This window comes from Pristiophorus japonicus, chromosome 13 (assembly GCF_044704955.1).
Source record: "Pristiophorus japonicus isolate sPriJap1 chromosome 13, sPriJap1.hap1, whole genome shotgun sequence".
Classification (NCBI taxonomy): domain Eukaryota; kingdom Metazoa; phylum Chordata; class Chondrichthyes; family Pristiophoridae; genus Pristiophorus; species Pristiophorus japonicus.
Genome location: NC_091989.1, coordinates 88,826,472 through 88,846,155, shown reverse-complemented (window position 1 = coordinate 88,846,155; position 19,684 = coordinate 88,826,472). Strand labels below are relative to the sequence as shown.

General features: G+C 51.9%; 1 protein-coding gene across 1 annotated transcript in view; it reads left to right on the top strand.

Moving 5' to 3' along the window:
- hydin (HYDIN axonemal central pair apparatus protein) overlaps nucleotides 1-19,684 on the top strand; it is a 1,725,340-nt gene that overhangs the window by 130,417 nt on the left and 1,575,239 nt on the right. The window contains 1 exon segment of the mRNA XM_070897728.1: nucleotides 13,948-14,147. Within this exon segment, the coding sequence (XP_070753829.1) occupies nucleotides 13,948-14,147 (200 nt within the window).

Below are 19,684 nucleotides of genomic sequence, written 5' to 3'. Positions count from 1 at the left end.
AAACAGAGAGTAACGGAGAAAGAGAGAGGGGGGTGGGAAGGGGGGGGGGGGCTGCGAGGGCAGGTCTCCCCTCGCAGCTGTGGGTGGGTGCACTCCCCAGATGGCAAAACACACAAGCACAGTCTTTGGGTTGGTCTTCAGGTGGGGGGAGAAGACGTCTTCACCTGGGGTAGCTAGAGCCACCAGGCACATACTCCTAACGATGTTAATTGGTGATTTAAAGAAACTTCAGCCTGGTAGCTCCAGCTATCCCAGGCTAGGCAAATGTGGGGGGGGTGGGGGGGGTTCCAATTGTGGGGGGGGGGCCTCGTTGTAAGCACGGCCTCCACGCACACTACCACACACACACACACCCCCCGCGATGTTCCGGCCCTCAGTGGTCTTCTTTCCTCCCCCCACCGATACAACAAAGTCTTTTTGGGAAATGCACCCACACCCACCTGTAGAAAGTGTAGATTCTCCCTCCTTCCACACTGGATGTTGTTGGTTTTTTCCCCCTCTCTCCAACTCCTTGCAGAATGGTAAAAAGTTGATGAAAATGTTTTCTTTTCTCCTCCTCTCCCTCTGGGTAGAAGTGGTGTTGAAGCCCCTTCCTTCCTTCTCTTCCTGGGCTGGTCTCAGGGCTCTCCAGGCAGGAGCCAAAGTTGATAGCTGCTCCTCTCACTGCTCACAGCTCCAACTGTGCAGGACACGCCTCCACTGCTCTACGATTGGTCCTTGTGCATGAAACTCTTTTTGGAGTTCACCTGCAAAACATAAAACATTAAACGGTGCCACCCGACCTGGGTGACACTTCAGACATTTACAAGGCCCTTTTTTCCCCCCCCCTTTTTTTTTTTTTGTGTTTTTTTTTGGGCACTAAATTCACAATTTTCCCCAGTGCCCCCTATAAAAGGAGAGGGGGACACTAAAAGCACCGGCAATTAAAACAAATTAAACTTTAAAACGTAAAATCAAATTAAAATTTGGTTGCCGGGCGTGATGATGCACTCCAGTCCCTCCGGTGCCCACCTCTCGCGGAAGGCCGCGAGCGTACCGGTGGACACCGCGTGCTCCATCTCCAAGGACACCCTGGACCGGATGTAAGAGCGGAAGAGAGGCAGGCAGTCAGGTTGAACGACCCCCTCGACCGCCCGCTGCCTGGACCGGCTGATGGCATCCTTGGCCGTGCCCAGGAGCAGTCCTACGAGGAGGCCTTCGGACCTACCCGCTCCCCTCCGCACAGGATGCCCAAAGATCAGGAGAGTGGGACTGAAGTGCAGCCAGAATTTCAGGAGCAGCCCCTTCAAATAGTGGAACAGGGGCTGCAACCTCGTGCACTCAATAAAAACATGGAACACGGACTCCTCCAGACCGCAGAAATTGCAGGCGGCCTGGGAGTCCGTGAACCGGCTTAAAAATTTGTTGCACGGCACTGCTCCGTGCACCACCCTCCAGGCCAAGTCCCCGATGAATAGTGGGAGGACCCCTGCGTAGAGTGCCCTCCATCGGGGACCCCCGCCTCCTCCGGACGGCAAGATGGTACGCCATGGCGTGTCCGGACGGCCGGCGAGGATGGCAAAGTTGAGGGTGTGCAGGAGCAGCCCGTACAGGAAACCCCTCCGCGCGGAACTGAAAGGCACGGAGGGGATTTCCCCGAGGCGGCTCAAGTTGTGAGGCGCCGGCCCCCGAGGGAGGTTCCGGGGTTTGGCGCCGATGAGGAATTCCGTCCGGACGGGGGTCAGTTCGGACGGGATCTCCCCACGTGCTTGAGCCTCCTCGATACACCTAACGGAGTCAGGGCCCAGAGCTGTTTTTAGCGACTCGATGGCATCGGCCGCGTGGCGGACGTTGGCAGAATTTAGGCGCCGCGCCAGCGTGTCTGGCGCCATCCAGCCCGCTCCTCCGCCATCGAGCAGGTCCCTGACCCTGGTCACCTCACCAGCCACAGCCCTCTCTTCCGACCGCCACATAAAACCTCGGCCGTGGAAGTACGGATTCCCGAGCAGCGGTTCCTGCAGGACGGCCGCCACTCCAGCCGGCGGAGAGCTGCGCTTGGTGGAGACTTTGTTCCAGACCCTGATGAGTTCCCTGTAAAAGACAGGCAGCTCCCGGAGGGCGGTCCTGGCACCCCCCAAGTTCACAAACAGGAGCTGCGTGTCATAATTGAGGTCGCGCTGCTGGCGGAAGAAATACCTCGCCAGAGCACACCACCTAGGAGGGGGCTCGACGTAAAGGTATCTCTGCAGAGTCTGAAGACGGAAAGTCGCGAGCTGGGCGCTGACGCACACCAACGACTGACCGCCCTCCTCAAGCGGGAGACTCAGGACCGCGGCAGAGACCCAGTGCTTCCTGTTGTTCCAGAAGAAGTCCACCAGCTTCTTCTGTATCTTGGCGACAAATGCAGGGGGAGGGGTCAAAGTGACCAGCCGGTACCACAACATTGCGGCCACCAGCTGGTTTATGACTAGCGCTCGACCCCTGTAGGACAGCACTCGGAGCAGTCCTGTCCAGCGCCCTAGGCGAGCGGCGACCTTGGCCTCCAGCTCCTGCCAGTTCGCCGGCCAGGCTCCCTCGTCGGGGCTAAGGTAGACTCCCGGATAGAGGAGATGGGTCGTGCTCCAGGCAAAAGGCCTGAGCTCCTCCGGCAGGGAGTCCACCCGCCACTGACCCACCAGGAGTCCGGAACATTTCTCCCAGTTGATCCTGGCGGAGGACGCGGCCGAGTAAATCTCCTGGCACTCACGCATCCTCCGCAGGTCAGCGGGATCCTCTACCGCGAGGAGCACGTCATCGGCGTAAGCCGAGAGGACGACCTCCACGCCCGGCCCTTGCAGAGCCAGTCCCGTCAACCTCGTCCGCAAGAGGCGCAGGAAAGGCTCCACGCAAACAGCATATAACTGGCCGGACATGGGGCATCCCTGGCGCACCCCTCTCCTAAAGCGAAGGGGCGCCGTCAAGGACCCGTTAACCTTAATCAGACACTCCGCGGCGGCGTACAAAAGTCGGATCCGGGCGACGAAATGCGTCCCGAACCCGAAAGCGCGCAGAGTTCCGAGCAGATAGTCGTGATCCACCCTGTCGAACGCCTTCTCTTGGTCGAGGGATAGGAAGGCGACCGACAGACCAGCCTCCTGGGAACAATGGATGAGGTCCCGGACCAGATGGATGTTATCGTGGATTGTCCGGCCCGGGACCGTGTAGGACTGGTCGGGGTGGATCATGTGGTCCAGCACGGCACCAAGGCGAGCAGACATCGCCCTGGCGAAGATTTTGTAGTCCGTGCTGAGGAGGGAGACCGGGCGCCAGTTCTTAAGGAGGCGGAGATCGCCCTTCTTAGGCAGCAGGACGATGACTGCCCTGCGCCAAGAGAGGGGCATCTCCCCGGTCGCCAGACTTTCCCCCAGGACCCGCGCGTAGTCGCTCCCCAGGACGTCCCAGAACGCCCTGTGGAACTCCACGGTCAGCCCGTCCAGCCCCGGGGATTTTCCCCTCGAGAGCCGGGCGAGGGCACCGGTCAGCTCTGCCAGGCTTAGCGGAGCTTCCAGATTTTCGGCGCCCTCCGGGCCGACCTTCGGCAGGTCCTCCCACAAAACTCTACGCGCTTCCTCGCTGGACGGATCCGGAGAGAACAGAGCCCCGTAATATTCACGGACCCTGTTGTTGACGCCCTCCGGATCCGAGACGAGAGAGCCGTCGTCGGCCAGCAGCGTCAAGAGCTGCTTACGGACACTCTGCCTTTTTTCCAGCGAGTAGAAGGGGGAGCCGCGGTCCAGATCCCGCAGGAACCGGATCCGCGACCTCACGAACGCGCCTCGGGACCCGACGAGCTGCAGGTCCTTCAGCGCGGCCTTCTTCGCTTCGTACACCGTCCGCAGGGCCAGGTCCTGGACGACTTGACCGAGACGGGATTCCAGGTCGAGCACCTCTTTTTCTAGGCGCCCGACTCTGGCCGCCCGCCTCTTGGTCGACCCCCTCGCGTACTCTTGACAGAAGACGCGGACGTGAGCCTTGCCCACGTCCCACTATAGCCTCAAGGAGGGGAAGCCCCCCTGCTTCCTTCTCCAGTCGGACCAGAATCGACGGAACGAGTCCTGGAACCGCACGTCCTCCAGCAGCCGATTGTTAAAGTGCCAGTACGCGGACCCCGTCCTCGCGCGGAGCGAAGCGAGCTCCGCCCACACCAGGTGGTGGTCCGAACACGGCACCGGCCGCATGGAGGCCGCCGGGACGCAGGAAACGTACGCCCGAGACACGTAAAGGCGGTCGACTCTAGACCATCCAACTCCAGGCCTCACCCAAGTAAAGGCGCTGGAGTCGGGGTGGAGATTTCGCCAGACGTCCACCAAGTCGAAGGACCCGACCAGGTCCCTCAACTTCTCCATCGCCGTCATGCACTGTGGGGCACCGGAGCGGTCCCTCGCCTCGAGGGTGCAGCTAAAATCCCCCCCGAGGACAATGCAGTCGCCGACGTCGACGGAGCCAAGAAGAGCGGACACCTCTTCAAAGAAGCGCGTTTGCTGCGGGCCGGGATGAGGGGCGTACACGTTCACGAGATGGAGCGGCACGTCCCCCAGGCGAACCGTTACGTGCAGCAAGCGGCCTGGCACGGGCTCCTCGACCCCCAAGATCTCCGGCTGAAAATGCGGGCCCAGCAAGATGGCCACCCCACTAGAAATGGCGGTGAGGTGGCTCATGCGGACCTCTCCTTGCCATTCCAGGAGCCACGTGGCTTCGTCTCCCGGAACGGTGTGGGTTTCTTGCAGGAAGCACACCGCATATTTCCCCTCCCGCAGGAGCGAAAAATTGTCAAATCTAGGGCGTGCCCCTCTGCCGCCGTTGATGTTGAGGCTGGCTATGGTTATCTTCATGGCAAAAGCATAGTGCAACCTCTACCTTAACCTATTGTGGGGGAGGGAGCGGAGTCTTTTGTTGAACTCCGCTCCTTCAGCAGCCCAGCGAGGAACTTTTTGAGCCGGCGCAGCTCAAGGCCTTGAGCCTTTAATAAGGGCCCGCCCGCGGCCATGGTTTTAGCGGCGGCGCGGACGGACGCGACGAGCAGCCCCGGCTCGGACCATCTTTCCAGGGCCAGACGGGCTTGGTCGCGGCGACCCCGGCACTGGACCAAAAAGTCCCGGAGTTCCTCTGCGGGAATGAGGAGGGTCTCAGTGGCGGCCGCGAGCAGATCCACCGCCTCACTGGCGATGGACTCGAGATCTTCACCCGCGTCCTCCACCGAGTCCCCGTCCCCCTCCGGGAGGTCGCCGCTAGCAGCCGGCCCGTCGACCGCACGAGGTACGGCAAACGGCCCGGCCGCTCCATCTGGCCCTGGCTCTGCCCCGATCCCACCCCCAGGATCGTCGGCAGAGGAGTCCCCACTGGGCTCTTTTAAAATTGGGGCTGGGTCGGGAAGCGACAGCGGAAGGGGTTCCTCCTCCGCCCCAGGAGCCGGGGAACACGGAGAGACCTGGTTTAGAAAATTCTCCAGGTCCACCAAGTCCCTCAGCTCCAAAGTAGGGGGCGAGGGTTGTTGTTCTTCCCCCTCCCCGCCGCCTCCCCCCAGCCCAGCGTGTACGGATTCATTAAACTTTCCTATTTTTTCAGTTTCTACCGAGTCGAGCAAATCCCGGGGGAAGTTGGGTATTGGCTGGGCGGGCTCAGGTTCGGCCTTTTCGACCCCGCCCGCCTCGGTCCCCGGGACGCTCGACCCGGCGGCTACGCATTCTTCCTCTGGTCCCACGCCCCCCACGACAGGCAGATCTTCCACGCCCTCCCCAGGAGGCAGCGGCTGGGCAGCCTCGACTGCCTCACCCTCCCCGGGGAAAGACTCCTCGCGCCTGCAGCGCAATTTGGGGGCGCTGGTGGGGGACGCGGGACACGCGGCGGGCACCGCCTCCTCCGCGGAGGGATGTTGTTCCCCCTCCGCCTCATTGGGGCGGTGCCTCTTTTTGTTCCTGGGGGCGCGTGGAGTCAGGGAGACCTCCATGTCTGCTGAGGCCTCCCGCTCCGCCCCCCCCTTTTCCTTTTCTTGCCCGCGCCCGGGCCCCTCTGTGGTGTTGTTCAAGGGCTCGGGCACGGGCTCGGGGCACCCCGCGCTCGCCGGTGACGGGGTTGGGCTGAGCGCGGTGGTCAAATCATCTGGCGCACTGAGGGGACCCGCCTCTAGATGTTTCTTCTTGTTCCGCGCCTTCTTTCCGCTCGGACGCTCTCCCTCCCCCCCGCCGGAGGCCCTGAAAACAAAGGCCTCCGACGATGCCCGCGCACCTACGGCTCCCGGCACGCGGACGCAACTAGGGGGAGGGGTGGCGGCGGCGCCAGCCTTGGCCGCCTTCGGTGGTTTGGCGGCCTTGGAGGCGGGGCAGTTCTTGCGAACGTGCCCCACCTCCTTGCAGGCATGGCACCGCACGCCGTCCGACGTCCAGAAGACGCGGTAGGCAGTCCCCTCGTGCACCACATTAAAATTTCCCTCCGTCGTGTCCTCCCGCGCCAGCCGAACAAAGAGCTGGCGGCGGAAGGAGAACACGTGGCGCAGGCTGTTCTCCCTGAGGCCGAGCGGTATGGGGTTGATCCCTGACCTTACCTCCCCCAGTTGTTGTAGGTGAGGGAGGAGGAGCTCAGCGGGAACAAAGGGCGGGACGTTCGACACAATGACCCTCTGCGCGGTGGCCTCGAGAGGATCCACCGGCAGGAACGTCCCGCCCACCGTGAGCCCCCTTTCGAGGGCCAGGGACACCGCCCGCTCCGACCCCAGGAAGAAAACAGCCTTCCCAGACATCTTGGAGGCCGCGACAATGGCCGAGGGGCCGACTACCCCAGCCATCGCCCGCACGCACTCTTCGATGCTCATTGTGGGGTGAGTGTAGCTCTTGACCCCGTGTTTCTTCATAATGAGTCTGAATGGTGGCAGGGCAGCGGGTGGCGCAGGAGGTGCCGTGGAAGCGATTGCCACCTGCGCATATGTCTTCGCTGGCCCTGCCACCGGCGTGGATGGGGTCGCCATCACGGGGTCCCTTTAAGGGCTACACCCACCCCAAAGTCACAGGCCTTAATGGTCTTTAATGGCCTCGTATATTCACTGAGCAGAGGAGCCCTTAACGAGGCACCTCTCCCCTCGTTGGCAATTGGGGAGAGGCCTTGCTCCCTCTGCTCAGTTGTCTCAATTGTTTTTTTTTTAAAAATTCGGAAGAAAGGGCTCTCAGAGAGAGAGGGGAGAAACAGAGAGTAACGGAGAAAGAGAGAGGGGGGTGGGAAGGGGGGGGGGCTGCAAGGGCAGGTCTCCCCTCGCAGCTGTGGGTGGGTGCACTCCCCAGATGGCAAAAACACACAAAAAACACAGTCTTTGGGATGGTCTTCAGGTGAGGGGAGAAGACGTCTTCACCTGGGATAGCTAGAGCCACCAGGCACACACTCCTAAAGATGTTAATTGGGTGATTAAAGAATCTTCAGCCTGGTAGCTCCAGCTATCCCAGGCTAGGCAAATGTGGGGGGGGTGGGGGGGGGTTCCAATTGTGGGGGGGGGCCTAGTTGTAAGCACGGCCCCCACGCACACTACCACACACACACACACCCCCCGCGATGTTCCGGCCCTCAGTGGTCTTCTTTCCTCCCCCCACCGATACAACAAAGTCTTTTTGGGAAATGCACCCACACCCACCTGTAGAAAGTGTAGAGTCTCCCTCCTTCCACACTGGATGTTGTTTGTCTTTTCCCCCTCTCTCCAACTCCTTGCAGAAATGGTAAAAATGTGATGAAAATGTTTTCTTTTCTCCTCCTCTCCCTCTGGGTAGAAGTGGTGTTGAAGCCCCTTCCTTCCTTCTCTTCCTGGGCTGGTCTCAGGGCTCTCCAGGCAGGAGCCAAAGTTGATAGCTGCTCCTCTCACTGCTCACAGCTCCAACTGTGCAGGACACGCCTCCACTGCTCTACGATTGGTCCTTGTGCATGAAACTCTTTTGAGTTAACCTGCAGAAACATAAAACATTAAAACCATGCCACCCGACCTGGGTGACACAGCAGACATTTTCAAGGCCCCCCTTTTTTTTTTTTTGGTTTTTTTTTTTTTTTTTGGGGCGCTAAAGTCAAATTTTTCCAGTGCCCCCTATAAAAGGGAAGGGGGACACTAAAAGCACCGGCAATTAAAACAAATTAAACTTAAAAAAAACCGTAAAATCAAATTAAAATTTGGTTGCCGGGCGTGATGATGCACTCCAGTCCCTCCGGTGCCCACCTCTCGCGGAAGGCCGCGAGCGTACCGGTGGACACCGCTTGCTCCATCTCCAAGGATCCTTGTGCATGAATGACAGAAGGATAGTTTGCAGGTGAAGCAGGCAATCAGGAAGGCGAATGGAATGTTGGCCTTCATTGCGAGAGGGATGGAGTACAAAAGCAGGGAGATCCTGCTGCAACTGTATAGGGTATTGGTGAGGCCGCACCTGGAGTACTGCGTGCAGTTTTGGTCACCTTACTTAAGGTTGGATATACTAGCTTTGGAGGGGGAACAGAAACGATTCACTAGGCTGATTCCGGAGATGAGGGGGTTACCTTATGATGATAGATTGAGTAGACTGGGTCTTTACTCGTTGGAGTTTAGAAGGATGAGGGGTGATCTTGAAGAAACATTTAAAATCATGAAAGGGATAGACAAGATAGAGGCAGAGAGGTTGTTTCCACTGGTAGGGGAGACTAGAACTAGGGGGCACAGCCTCAAAATACGGGGGAGCCAATTTAAAACCGAGTTGAGAAGGAATTTCTTCTCCCAGAGGGTTGTGAATCTGTGGAATTCTCTGCCCAGGGAAGCAGTTGAGGCTAGCTCATTGAATGTATTCAAGTCACGGATAGATAGATTTTTAACCAATAAGGGAATTAAGGGTTACGGGGAGCGGGCGGGTAAGTGGAGCTGAGTCCACGGCCAGATCAGCCATGATCTTATTGAATGGCGGAGCAGGCTCGAGGGGCTAGATGGCCTACTCCTATTCCTAATTCTTATGTTCTTATGTTCTTAACTTTGCACATTAATCTCTTGTGTGGGACTTTGTCGAAAGTCCAAATACACCACATCAACTGGTTCTCCCTTGTCCACTCTACTGGAAACATCCTCAAAAAATTCCAGAAGATTTGTCAAGCATGATTTCCCTTTCACAAATCCATGCTGACTTGGACCTATCATGTCACCTCTTTCCAAATGCGCTGCTATGACATCCTTAATAATTGATTCCATCATTTTACCCACTACCGATGTCAGGCTGACCGGTCTATAATTCCCTGTTTTCTCTCTCCCTCCTTTTTTAAAAAGTGGGGTTACATTGGCTACCCTCCACTCCATAGGAACTGATCCAGGGTCTATGGAATGTTGGAAAATGACTGTCAATGCATCCGCTATTTCCACCTCCTTAAGTACTCTGGGATGCAGTCCATCAGGCCCTGGGGATTTATCGGCCTTCAATCCCATCAATTTCCCCAACACAATTTCCTGACTAATAAGGATTTCCCTCAGTTCCTCCTTCTTACTAGACCCTCTGACCCCTTTTATATCCGGAAGGTTGTTTGTGTCATCCTTAGTGAATACCGAACCAAAGTAATTGTTAAATTGGTCTGCCATTTCTTTGTTCCCTGTTATGACTTCCCCTGATTCTGACTGCAGGGGACCTACGTTTGTCTTTACTAACCGTTTTCTCTTTACATATCTATCGAAGCTTTTGCAGTCCGTTTTAATGTTCCCTGCAAGCTTCCTCTCGCTGAGCTACCTGAACAATTGGCCAACATTTTCAAAATAGATTTTGGAGGCAGTATTGCTCTTAGGATATATTGCAAAGGCTCCTCTTCCAACACCGCCCCCCCCACCCCGCACCCCCACGCAGCTTTCCATGCTGACCTCACAACATTGGATGCTGGGTTCGAACAGGTTGTCCTAGTGTCCAGTGTTTGCTATTTTTCCTACCACGTTCCCATACTGGTGTCCATATTTCTCATTAAAATTGAATTTCCATGCTTCATCCACATATGGCTGGTTCTAAGCATTAACTAACCTGCCAAGAGTAATTATAAGAACCAGCTGCATTGGCCAATCGAGCTGAGGGGTGGCTTGACCCATCCACCTCCATGGAGGTGTGTGGGGGACCTGACCCATCCACCTCCATGGCACGAACCTGGTATTGCAGTACTTCCAGGAACGGTGCAGTGGCTCTAGGCCTTTTGGCTAAGAGCATTGGCGCAGAGTGATCCTTGGCGTGTGCAAGGTGACCTCTGGCGTTTGTGATTTGACAAAGAATTGGAACGATTGGCTACGAATTTCAAAAAAAAAAAAATAGTTATAATTGTCTTGTTCCCCTTAAGCAACAGCAGCTTCATGATTTAGTGATCAGTTGGTAAAGTCACCCCCCCCTCCCCCTTCGCCCCAATCTGGACAATTCTGCGCCGGCAATGTACTCCTCTCTGCTCCCTTAAAGACAGCTTTATATTGCTCCAAAAATGTTGTTGCATTACAGTTTAGATGGTTTGCTAGGCCATACAATACCAGGAGCTGTGGGGAAGAGAATGATCTCGTGTAGATCTGATTGCTGTTTTTCCTCTGATTCTTGGGCGCACTTGCAACTCACACTCACCCTCGCCATCGCTGCAGAACCAAATGGTGCGTGTACTGGATTATGGGCAATTTTAATACTCTGGAAATCAAGGATACAGGGAACCTGAATCTCCAGTAGTATCCAACGGTTAACTGGGCCATGTTGTTTGTGAATCCAGCTTTGCAGTCCAATAAATTTTAAATTGGATATTAATACCCGACACAAATGTCTGATAGAAACATTGAAACATTGAAAATAGGTGCAGGAGTAGGCCATTCGGCCCTTCGAGCCTGCACCACCATTCAATAAGATCATGGCTGATCATTCCTTCAGTACCCCTTTCCTGCTTTCTCTCCATGCCCCTTGATCCCCTTAACAGTAAGAGCCTTATCTAACTCCCTCTTGAATATATCCAGTGAACTGGCATCAACAACTCTCTGCGGCAGGGAATTCCACAGGTTAGCAAATCTCTGAGTGAAAAAGTTTCTCCTCATCTCAGTCCTAAATGGCCTATCCCTTATTCTAAGACTATGTCCCCTGGTTCTGGACTTCCCCAACATCAGAAACATTCTTCCCGCATCTAACCTGTCCAGTCCCTTCAGAGTCTTATATGATTCTATGAGATCCCCTCTCATCCTTCTAAACCCCAGTGATTAAAGACCCAGTTGATCCAGTCTCTCCTCATATGACAGCCCAGCCATCCCTGGAATCAGTCTGGTGAACCTTCGCTGCACTCCCTCAATAGCAAGAATGTTCTTCCTCAGACTAGGAGACCAAAACTGAACACAATATTCCAGGTGAGACCTCACTAAGGCCCTGAACAACTGCAGTAAGACCTCCCTGCTTCTATATTCAAATCCCCTAGCTATGAAGGCCAACATACCAATTGCCTTCTTTACCGCCTGCTGTACCTGCGTGTCCACTTTCAGTGACTGATGAACCATGACACCCAGGTCTCGTTGTCCCTCCCCTTTTCCTAGTCTGCTGCCATTCAGATAATATTCTGCCTTCATGTTTTTGTCCCCAAAATGGATAACCTCACATTTATCCATATTATACTGCATCTGCCATGCATTTTCCCACTCACCTAACCTGTCCAAGTCACCCTGCAGCCTCTTAGCGTCTTCCTCACAGCTCACACCACCACCCAATTTAATGTCATCTGCAAACTTGGAGATATTACACTCTATTCCTTCATCCAAATCGTTAATGTATATTGTAAAGAGCTGGGGTCCCAGCACTGAGCCCTGCGGCACTTCACTAGTCACTGCCTGCCATTCTGAAAAGGACCCGTTTATCCCGACTCTCTGCTTCCTGTCTGCCAACCAGTTCCCAATCCATGTCAGTACATTACCCCCAATACCATGTGCTTTGATTTTGCACACCAATCTGTTGTGCGGGACCTTGTCAAAAGCCTTCTGAAAGTCCAAATACACCACATCCACTGGTTCTCCCTTGTCCACTCTGCTAGTTACATCCTCAAAATATTCCAGAAGATTCATTAAGCACGATTTCCCTTTCATAAATCCATACTGACTTGGTCCGATCCTGCCACTGCTTTCCAAATGCGCTGCTATTTCATCCTTCATGATTGATTCCAACATTTTCCCCACTACTGATGTCAAGCTAACCGGTCTATAATTGCCTGTTTTCTCTCTCCCTCCTTTTTAAAAAAAATGGTATTACATTAGCAACCCTCCAGTCCATAGGAACTGATTCCGAGTCGATAGACTGTTGGAAAATGATCACCAATGCATCCACTATTTCTAGGGCCGCTTCCTTGAGCACTCTGGGATGCAGACTATCAGGCCCTGGGGATTTATCGGCCTTCAATCCCATCAATTTCCCTAACACAATTTCCTGCCTAATAAGGATATCCTTCAGTTCCTCCTTCTCACTGGACTCACTGTCCCCTAGTACATTCGGAAGGTTATTTGCACCTTTAATTAGGCTGCTTTGATTTCAGGAGACATTCTGGGCCACTACATTTCAACAGTGACTGCAGTTCAGAAGCACTTTATAGGCTTGAAGCACTTTGGAATATCCTGAGATGAAAAGCACGATATAAATGCAATCAGTATCATCTATTTTCCTTAGAAATGCACCAAAAAGATGTCTTCTAAGAGCAGATGCCTGATGGTGAAAACAGTACCGGGACCTCTGCACATGCGCGCTACAGTCGGCACGCAAGTGCAGTAGCTCCAGGCGCCGAACTGTGTGGGAGGGGCCCGAAACACGCAGACCCTAGCCCTGGCTGAATGGCCTCACTGGGGCTGCGTGGATAAGGCTCCTCCCACGGCCAGCTCCTGCTCCCCGCCCCCAACAAGACCCGACCTCTCTCTCTCTCTCTCTCTCTCTCCCTCTCTCTCTCTCTCTCTCTCTCTCTCTCCCTCCCTCCCTCCCTCCCTCCCTCCCTCCCCCTCTCTCTCTCCCTCCGTCCCTCTCTCTCTTCTCTCTCTCTCTCTCTCTCCCTCCCCCTCTCTCTCTCTCTCTCCCTCCCCCTCTCTCTCTCTCTCTCTCCCTCCCCCTCTCTCTCTCTCTCTCCCTCCCCCTCTCTCTCTCCCTCCCTCCCCCTCTCTCTCTCTCCCTCCCTCCCCCTCTCTCTCTCTCCCTCCCTCCCCATCTCTCTCACTCTCTCCCTCTCCCTCCCCTCTCTCTCTCTCCCTCCCTCCCCCCTCTCTCTCACTCTCCCTCCCCCCCCCCCCCCTCTCTCTCTCTCCCTCCCCCTCCCGCTCAGCGGCACGAACATCTGCACTTTCACACAGGTAGGAAGATGGTTTATTTAATCTTTTCTTGGCTTATAAATGTTTATTCAGGTTGGATTTATTTGTATAATATTTGTAGAAGTATAAATAAGGATTTATTGTCGAATTTAATGAGTTCCCTTCCCCCCCCTCTCTCCCCCACCTCGTTCTGGACGCCTAATTTGTAACCTGCTCCTGATTTTTTAATGTGTAGAACAGGTTTTTTCAGTTCTACAAAAATCTTCACTGGCTCCATTCTACTTTAGTTTGGAGTACATTTTCACTGTGGAAACTTTCAAATCAGGCGTCAGTGGCCGGACACGCCCCCTTTTGAAGAAAAAATTCTAAACTAGAACTGTTCTACCTGACTAGAACTGCAGAAAAAAAAATGTGGAGAATTGCGATTTCTAAAATAGTCCGTTCTCCACCAGTTGCTCCTAAAAAATCAGGCGCGAATCATGTGGAAACTTGGGCCCCTTGTGCTATTAATAAAAATGAGTGCTGCCCACATTGTTCCCATTTATTTTTGCATATGTACAGTTCCTCTTTATATCTCAAACATTTAGCTTCATATAGTTTTTGATTTGCTGTCTTGGTGGAATTTGCTCCTCTTTTGGGGTAAGAATTAAAGAATCAGTTCCATTACTGCTCTTTTATTCCTTCAGGACTATATCCACAATTTGATCTGTGTTACCGAGAGGGAGAAGTTTTTGGTGCCTGTGAAAGCCGTTGGGGCACGTGCTATTCTGGATTTCCCAGACTTCATCAACTTCTCCGTGTGTCCTGTCAAATACAACACTCAGAAAACTCTTCTGGTTCGGAACATTGGTAAAGGAGAAGCTAAGATCATCCTCGAAACCAAAAAGTAAGAACAGTGGCACTGTCTTTGTGGGGTGGGGGGGGTCCGGGATGGGAGGGGGTCGGGGTGTGGGTGGGTGGGTGGGGGAGTAAAGAAAACAGTGACTCATGGAGGTTCACAGGGGTCTGCTCTGGTTCCCCTGTAAATCACACTACTCAAGAACAATAAAACTACCATCGATGGAACATTCTGTAATATTACAAGCTGAGTGGTCAGGGGAGATCAATAGCATTCACATTAACCTGGACTAAGTGATTAGGTAAAGGAATGGATTTTAACTTGGAGAAATGGAAAACGATACACACTGACCGAGGAAACGCATAGTCATTGAATCTACTGGTAACAGTGGACGAGGAAAAGGATTTGGGTCTGATTGTTGACCTCTCAATGAGAGTGCCTTGTTGATGTGAATTTATTCTGATATTTGTGTCAATACTTCATTAACTTTGTTCAGGCAAAACGTGTTACTCCAACTCCGACTGATTGGCAAAGACTTCAGCAAATCCTTCTGTATTCCTACTATGGGGAGGATCCTGAGATAAGGCAGATAAATCCCCTGGACCTGATGGCTTGCATCCTAGGGTCTTAAGAGAAGTAGCGGCAGGGATAGTGGATACACTGGTTGTAATTTACCAAAATTCCCTGGATTCTGGGGAGGTCCCAGCAGGTTGGAAAACTGCAAATGTTACGCCCCTATTTAAAAAAAGGAGGCAGACAAAAAGCAGGAAACTCGACCAGTTAGCCTAACATCTGTGGTTGGGAAAATGTTGGAGGCCATTATTAAAGAAGCAGTAGCAGGACATTCGGAAAAGCATAATTCGGTCAGGCAGAGTCAGCATGGATTTATGAAGGGGAAGTCATGTTTGACAAATTTGCTGGAATTCTTTGAGGATGTAACGAAGAGGGTGGATAAAGGGGAACCAGTGGATGTTGTGTATTTGGACTTCCAGAAGGCATTTGACAAGGTGCCACATAAAAGGTTACTGCACAAGATAAAAGTTCACGGGGTTGGGGGTAATGTATTAGCCTGGATAGAGGATTGGCTAATGAACAGAAAACAGAGAGTCGGAATAAATAGTTCATTCTTGGATTGGCAATCAGTAACTAGTGGGGTGCCGCAGAGATCAGTGCTGGGACCCCAACTATTTACAATCTATATTAACGACTTGGATGAAGGGACCAAATGTAATGTAGCCAAGTTTGCTGACGATACAAAGATGGGAGGAAAAACAATGTGTGAGGAGGACACAAAAAATCTGCAAAAGGACATAGACAGGCTAAGTGAGTGGACAAAAAATTGGCAGATGGAGTATAATGTTGGAAAGTGTGAGGTCATGCACTTTGGCAGAAAAAAAATCAAAGAGCAAGTTATTATTTAAATGGAGAAAGATTGCAAAGTGCTGCAGTACAGCGGGACCTGGGGGTACTTGTGCGTGAAACACAAAAGATTAGTATGCAGGTACAGCAAGTGATCAGGAAGGCCAATGGAATCTTGGCCTTTATTGCAAAGGATATGGAGTATAAAAGCGGGGAAGTCTTGCTACAATTATACATGCTATTGGTGAGGCCACACCTGGAATAGAAACATAGAAACATAGAAAATAGGTGCAGGAGCAGGCCATTCAGCCCTTCCAGCCTGCACCGCCATTCAACGAGTTCATGGCTGAACATGAAACTTCAGTACCCACCTCCTGCTTTCTCGCCATACCCCTTGATCCCCCGAGTAGTAAGGACTTCATCTAATTCCATTTTGAATATATTTAGTGAATTGGCCTCAACTACTTTCTGTGGTAGAGAATTCCACAGGTTCACCATTCTCTGGGTGAAGAAGTTTCTCCTCATCTCGGTCCTAAATGGCTTACCCCTTATCCTTAGACTGTGACCCCTGGTTCTGGACTTCCCCAACATTGGGAACATTCTTCCTGCATCTAACCTGTCTAAACCCATCAGAATTTTAAACGTTTCTATGAGGTCCCCTCTCATTCTTCTGAACTCCAGTGAATACAAGCCCAGTTGATCCAGTCTTTCTTGATAGGTCAGTCCCACCATCCCGGGAATCAGTCTGGTGAATCTTCGCTGCACTCCCTCAATAGCAAGAATGTCCTTCCTCAAGTTAGGAGACCAAAACTGTACACAATACTCCAGGTGTGGCCTCACCAAGGCCCTGTACAACTGTAGCAACACCTCCCTGCCCCTGTACTCAAATCCCCTCGCTATGAAGGCCAACATGCCATTTGCTTTCTTAACCGCCTGCTGTACCTGCATGCCAACCTTCAATGACTGATGTACCATGACACCCAGGTCTCGTTGCACCTTCCCTTTTCCTAATCTGTCACCATTCAGATAATAGTCTGTCTCTCTGTTTTTACCACCAAAGTGGATAACCTCACATTTATCCACATTATACTTCATCTGCGTGCAGTTTTGGTCTCCGTATTTACAAAAGGATATACTTGCTTTGGAGATAGTTCAGAGAAGGTTCACTAGGTTGATTCTGAAGATGAGGGCGTTGATTTATGAGGAAAGATTGAGGAGGTTGGGCCTCCACTCATTAGAATTCAGAAGATTGAGAGGTGATCTTATCAAAACGTATAAGATTATGAGGGAGCTTGACAAGGTGGATGCAGAGAGAATGTTTCCACTGATGGGGAAGACTAGAACTAGGGGGCATAATCTTAGAATAAGGGGCCGCCCATTTAAAACTGAGATGAGGAGAAATTTCTTTTCTTAGAGGGTTGTGGATCTGTGGAGTTCGCTGCCTCAGAGAGCTGTGGAAGCTGGGACATTGAATAAATTTAAGACAGACAGTTTTTTAACCAGTAAGGGGATAAGGGGTTATGGGGAGCGGGCAGGGAAGTGGACCTGAGTCCATGATTGGATCAGCCATGATCGTATTAAATGGCGGAGCAGGCTCGAGGGGCCGTATGGCCTGCTTCTGCTCCTATTTCTTATGTTCTTATTGTACAAAGGCTGTTTTGGGAAATATATCGGGAGACCTTGTGCTGATCAAGGCATGGGTTGTTTTCACTAAAGAATGAGACCGTAACAAATGTCAGCATCAAGCACTTTCGGATCAAGTATAGAGCAGCAAGCCGGAAGAGTGCTCCCTCTACTCTCGGGGCTGGGTTTCAAGCTAGATCCCGCAATGAAAGGACAGCATGCTCTCATGCTGCCCCGCGCAGTCCCCTACCGAGCTTGGTTTCATTGGAGAAAATAAAATGATGATAGGAAAAGACCCAGGCACTTAAAACTCTAATATGAGTAGATAATAAGGATTTAAGCAGCCTATTTAACTTGGACTGTAAAAGGAGAACTAGAGGACACAAGTACACCATTAACAACCCGAAGAGAGACTCGAGATTAGAATATTCCCATCACGAGTTGGAATAGACGCTCAGCCAAAGCAGTGAATGCCATTTCAATTACTGTGTCTCCTTTTTAATGTAAAAGGCAGATAAATATCTGGTTCAAAACAGGATTGAATGTTGTGGGAATTATGTATTTGAATACTCAATGGAACACCCCAAAAGTTTAAGTTTGGGACCATGGCAAAGTCAACAGTGGAAAGGAAGTGGCAAGTATAAGGTGAGAAAGCTGTGTTTTACTAAGGAACTTCGATAAATTGTGTTGGTTCTGGAATAAAACAGATTATAGATGGTCTGTTAATCACTGTATGCATCAGCAGACTCACTAATAGTGCATTCCTGGCACACATAATAGGAAATCACGCACCCCAAGCCCATGATTTCTGTCCCATTAATTTCATCAATAGAAAATTTATGCTTAAGTGCTTGAAGGCAAGAACATAAAGATAGGAAGTGACTGATAATGGAGAAAGTGGTGGTGGGGGTACCTAAGGTATAGGAACATCTGAGGAGTGAGACCCTGATGGTCCGAAAGGGGCCAATGGCAGTTTGGTTCTCATTGTCTCAACTGCGAGTTGCTAGACTCTGCTCCCCTCAATACTGCCAGCTGCTAACAATCCGCTGCTGAACCATAGGGTCTCCCTCTTGTCAGCTGTGGCTCAGGGAGTAGCACACTCGCATCTGAGTCAGAAGGGTGTGGGTTCAAGTCCCACTCCAGAGACTTGAGCACATAAATCTAGGCTGAAACTCCAGTGCAGTACTGAGGGAGTGCTGCACTGTCGGAAGTGCCATCCTTTGGATGAGACGTTAAACCGAAGCCTCATCTGCTCTCTCAGGTGGACGTAAATGAAATAGAGAAGAGCAGGGGAGTTATCTACAGTGTCCTGACCAATATTTATCCCTCAATCAGCATAACAAAAACAGATTATCTGGTCATTATCACATTGCTGTTTGTGGGACTTTGTTGTGCATAAGTTGGCTGCTGCGTTTCCCACATTACAACAGCGACTACACTCCAAAAGTACTTCATTGGATGTAAAGCGCTTTGAGGCGTCTGATGGTCGTGAAAGGCGCTCTATAAATGCAAGTCCTTCCTTCCCTTTCCCTTTCCCTCTCCCTCCCACCGCTAAGGACTCCCTCTCAATGCTTACAAACCCCGAGACCACATTCCTCATGCATTTTAATCACCAAACCACCCCAATTCTCCCAGACCTTGAGAAATCCCACCCAATGCTCCTCCGTCCCAGGATTCCTTTCAACAAAGCTAGATCTCAGGCCCTGCCCCTGTGTTTCAACTCCAGAGCTTTCAAATCCTGGGAGTCCACCTCAAGTGTTAGGCCTTGATACCCTATCACACCATATCCCAGGCCACCCCAAAATGTGATAAGTGGCCCTGGTAATAGAAACATAGAAACATAGAAACATAGAAAATAGGTGCAGGAGCAGGCCATTCAGCCCTTCTAGCCTGCACCGCCATTCAATGAGTTCATGGCTGAACATGAAACTTCAGTACCCCCTTCCTGCTTTCTCGCCATAACCCTTGATCCCCCGAGTAGTAAGGACTTCATCTAACTCCCTTTTGAATATATTTAGTGAATTGGCCTCAACTACTTTCTGTGGTAGAGAATTCCACAGGTTCACCACTCTCTGGGTGAAGAAGTTTCTCCTCATCTCGGTCCTAAATGGCTTACCCCTTATCCTCAGACTGTGACCCCTGGTTATGGACTTCCCCAACATTGGGAACATTCTTTCTGCATCTAACCTGTCTAAACCCGTCAGAATTTTAAACGTTTCTATGAGGTCCCCTCTCATTCTTCTGAACTCCAGTGAATACAAGCCCAATTGATCCAATCTTTCTTGATAGGTCAGTCCCGCCATCCCGGGAATCAGTCCGGTGAACCTTCGCTGCACTCCCTCAATAGCAAGAATGTCCTTCCTCAAGTTAGGAGACCAAAACTGTACACAATACTCCAGGTGTGGCCTCACCAAGGCCCTGTACAACTGTAGCAACACCTCCCTGCCCCTGTATTCAAATCCCCTCGCTATGAAGGCCAACATGCCATTTGCTTTCTTAACCGCCTGCTGTACCTGCATGCCAACCTTCAATGACTGATGTACCATGACACCCAGGTCTCGTTGCACCTTCCCTTTTCCTAATCTGTCACCATTCAGATAATA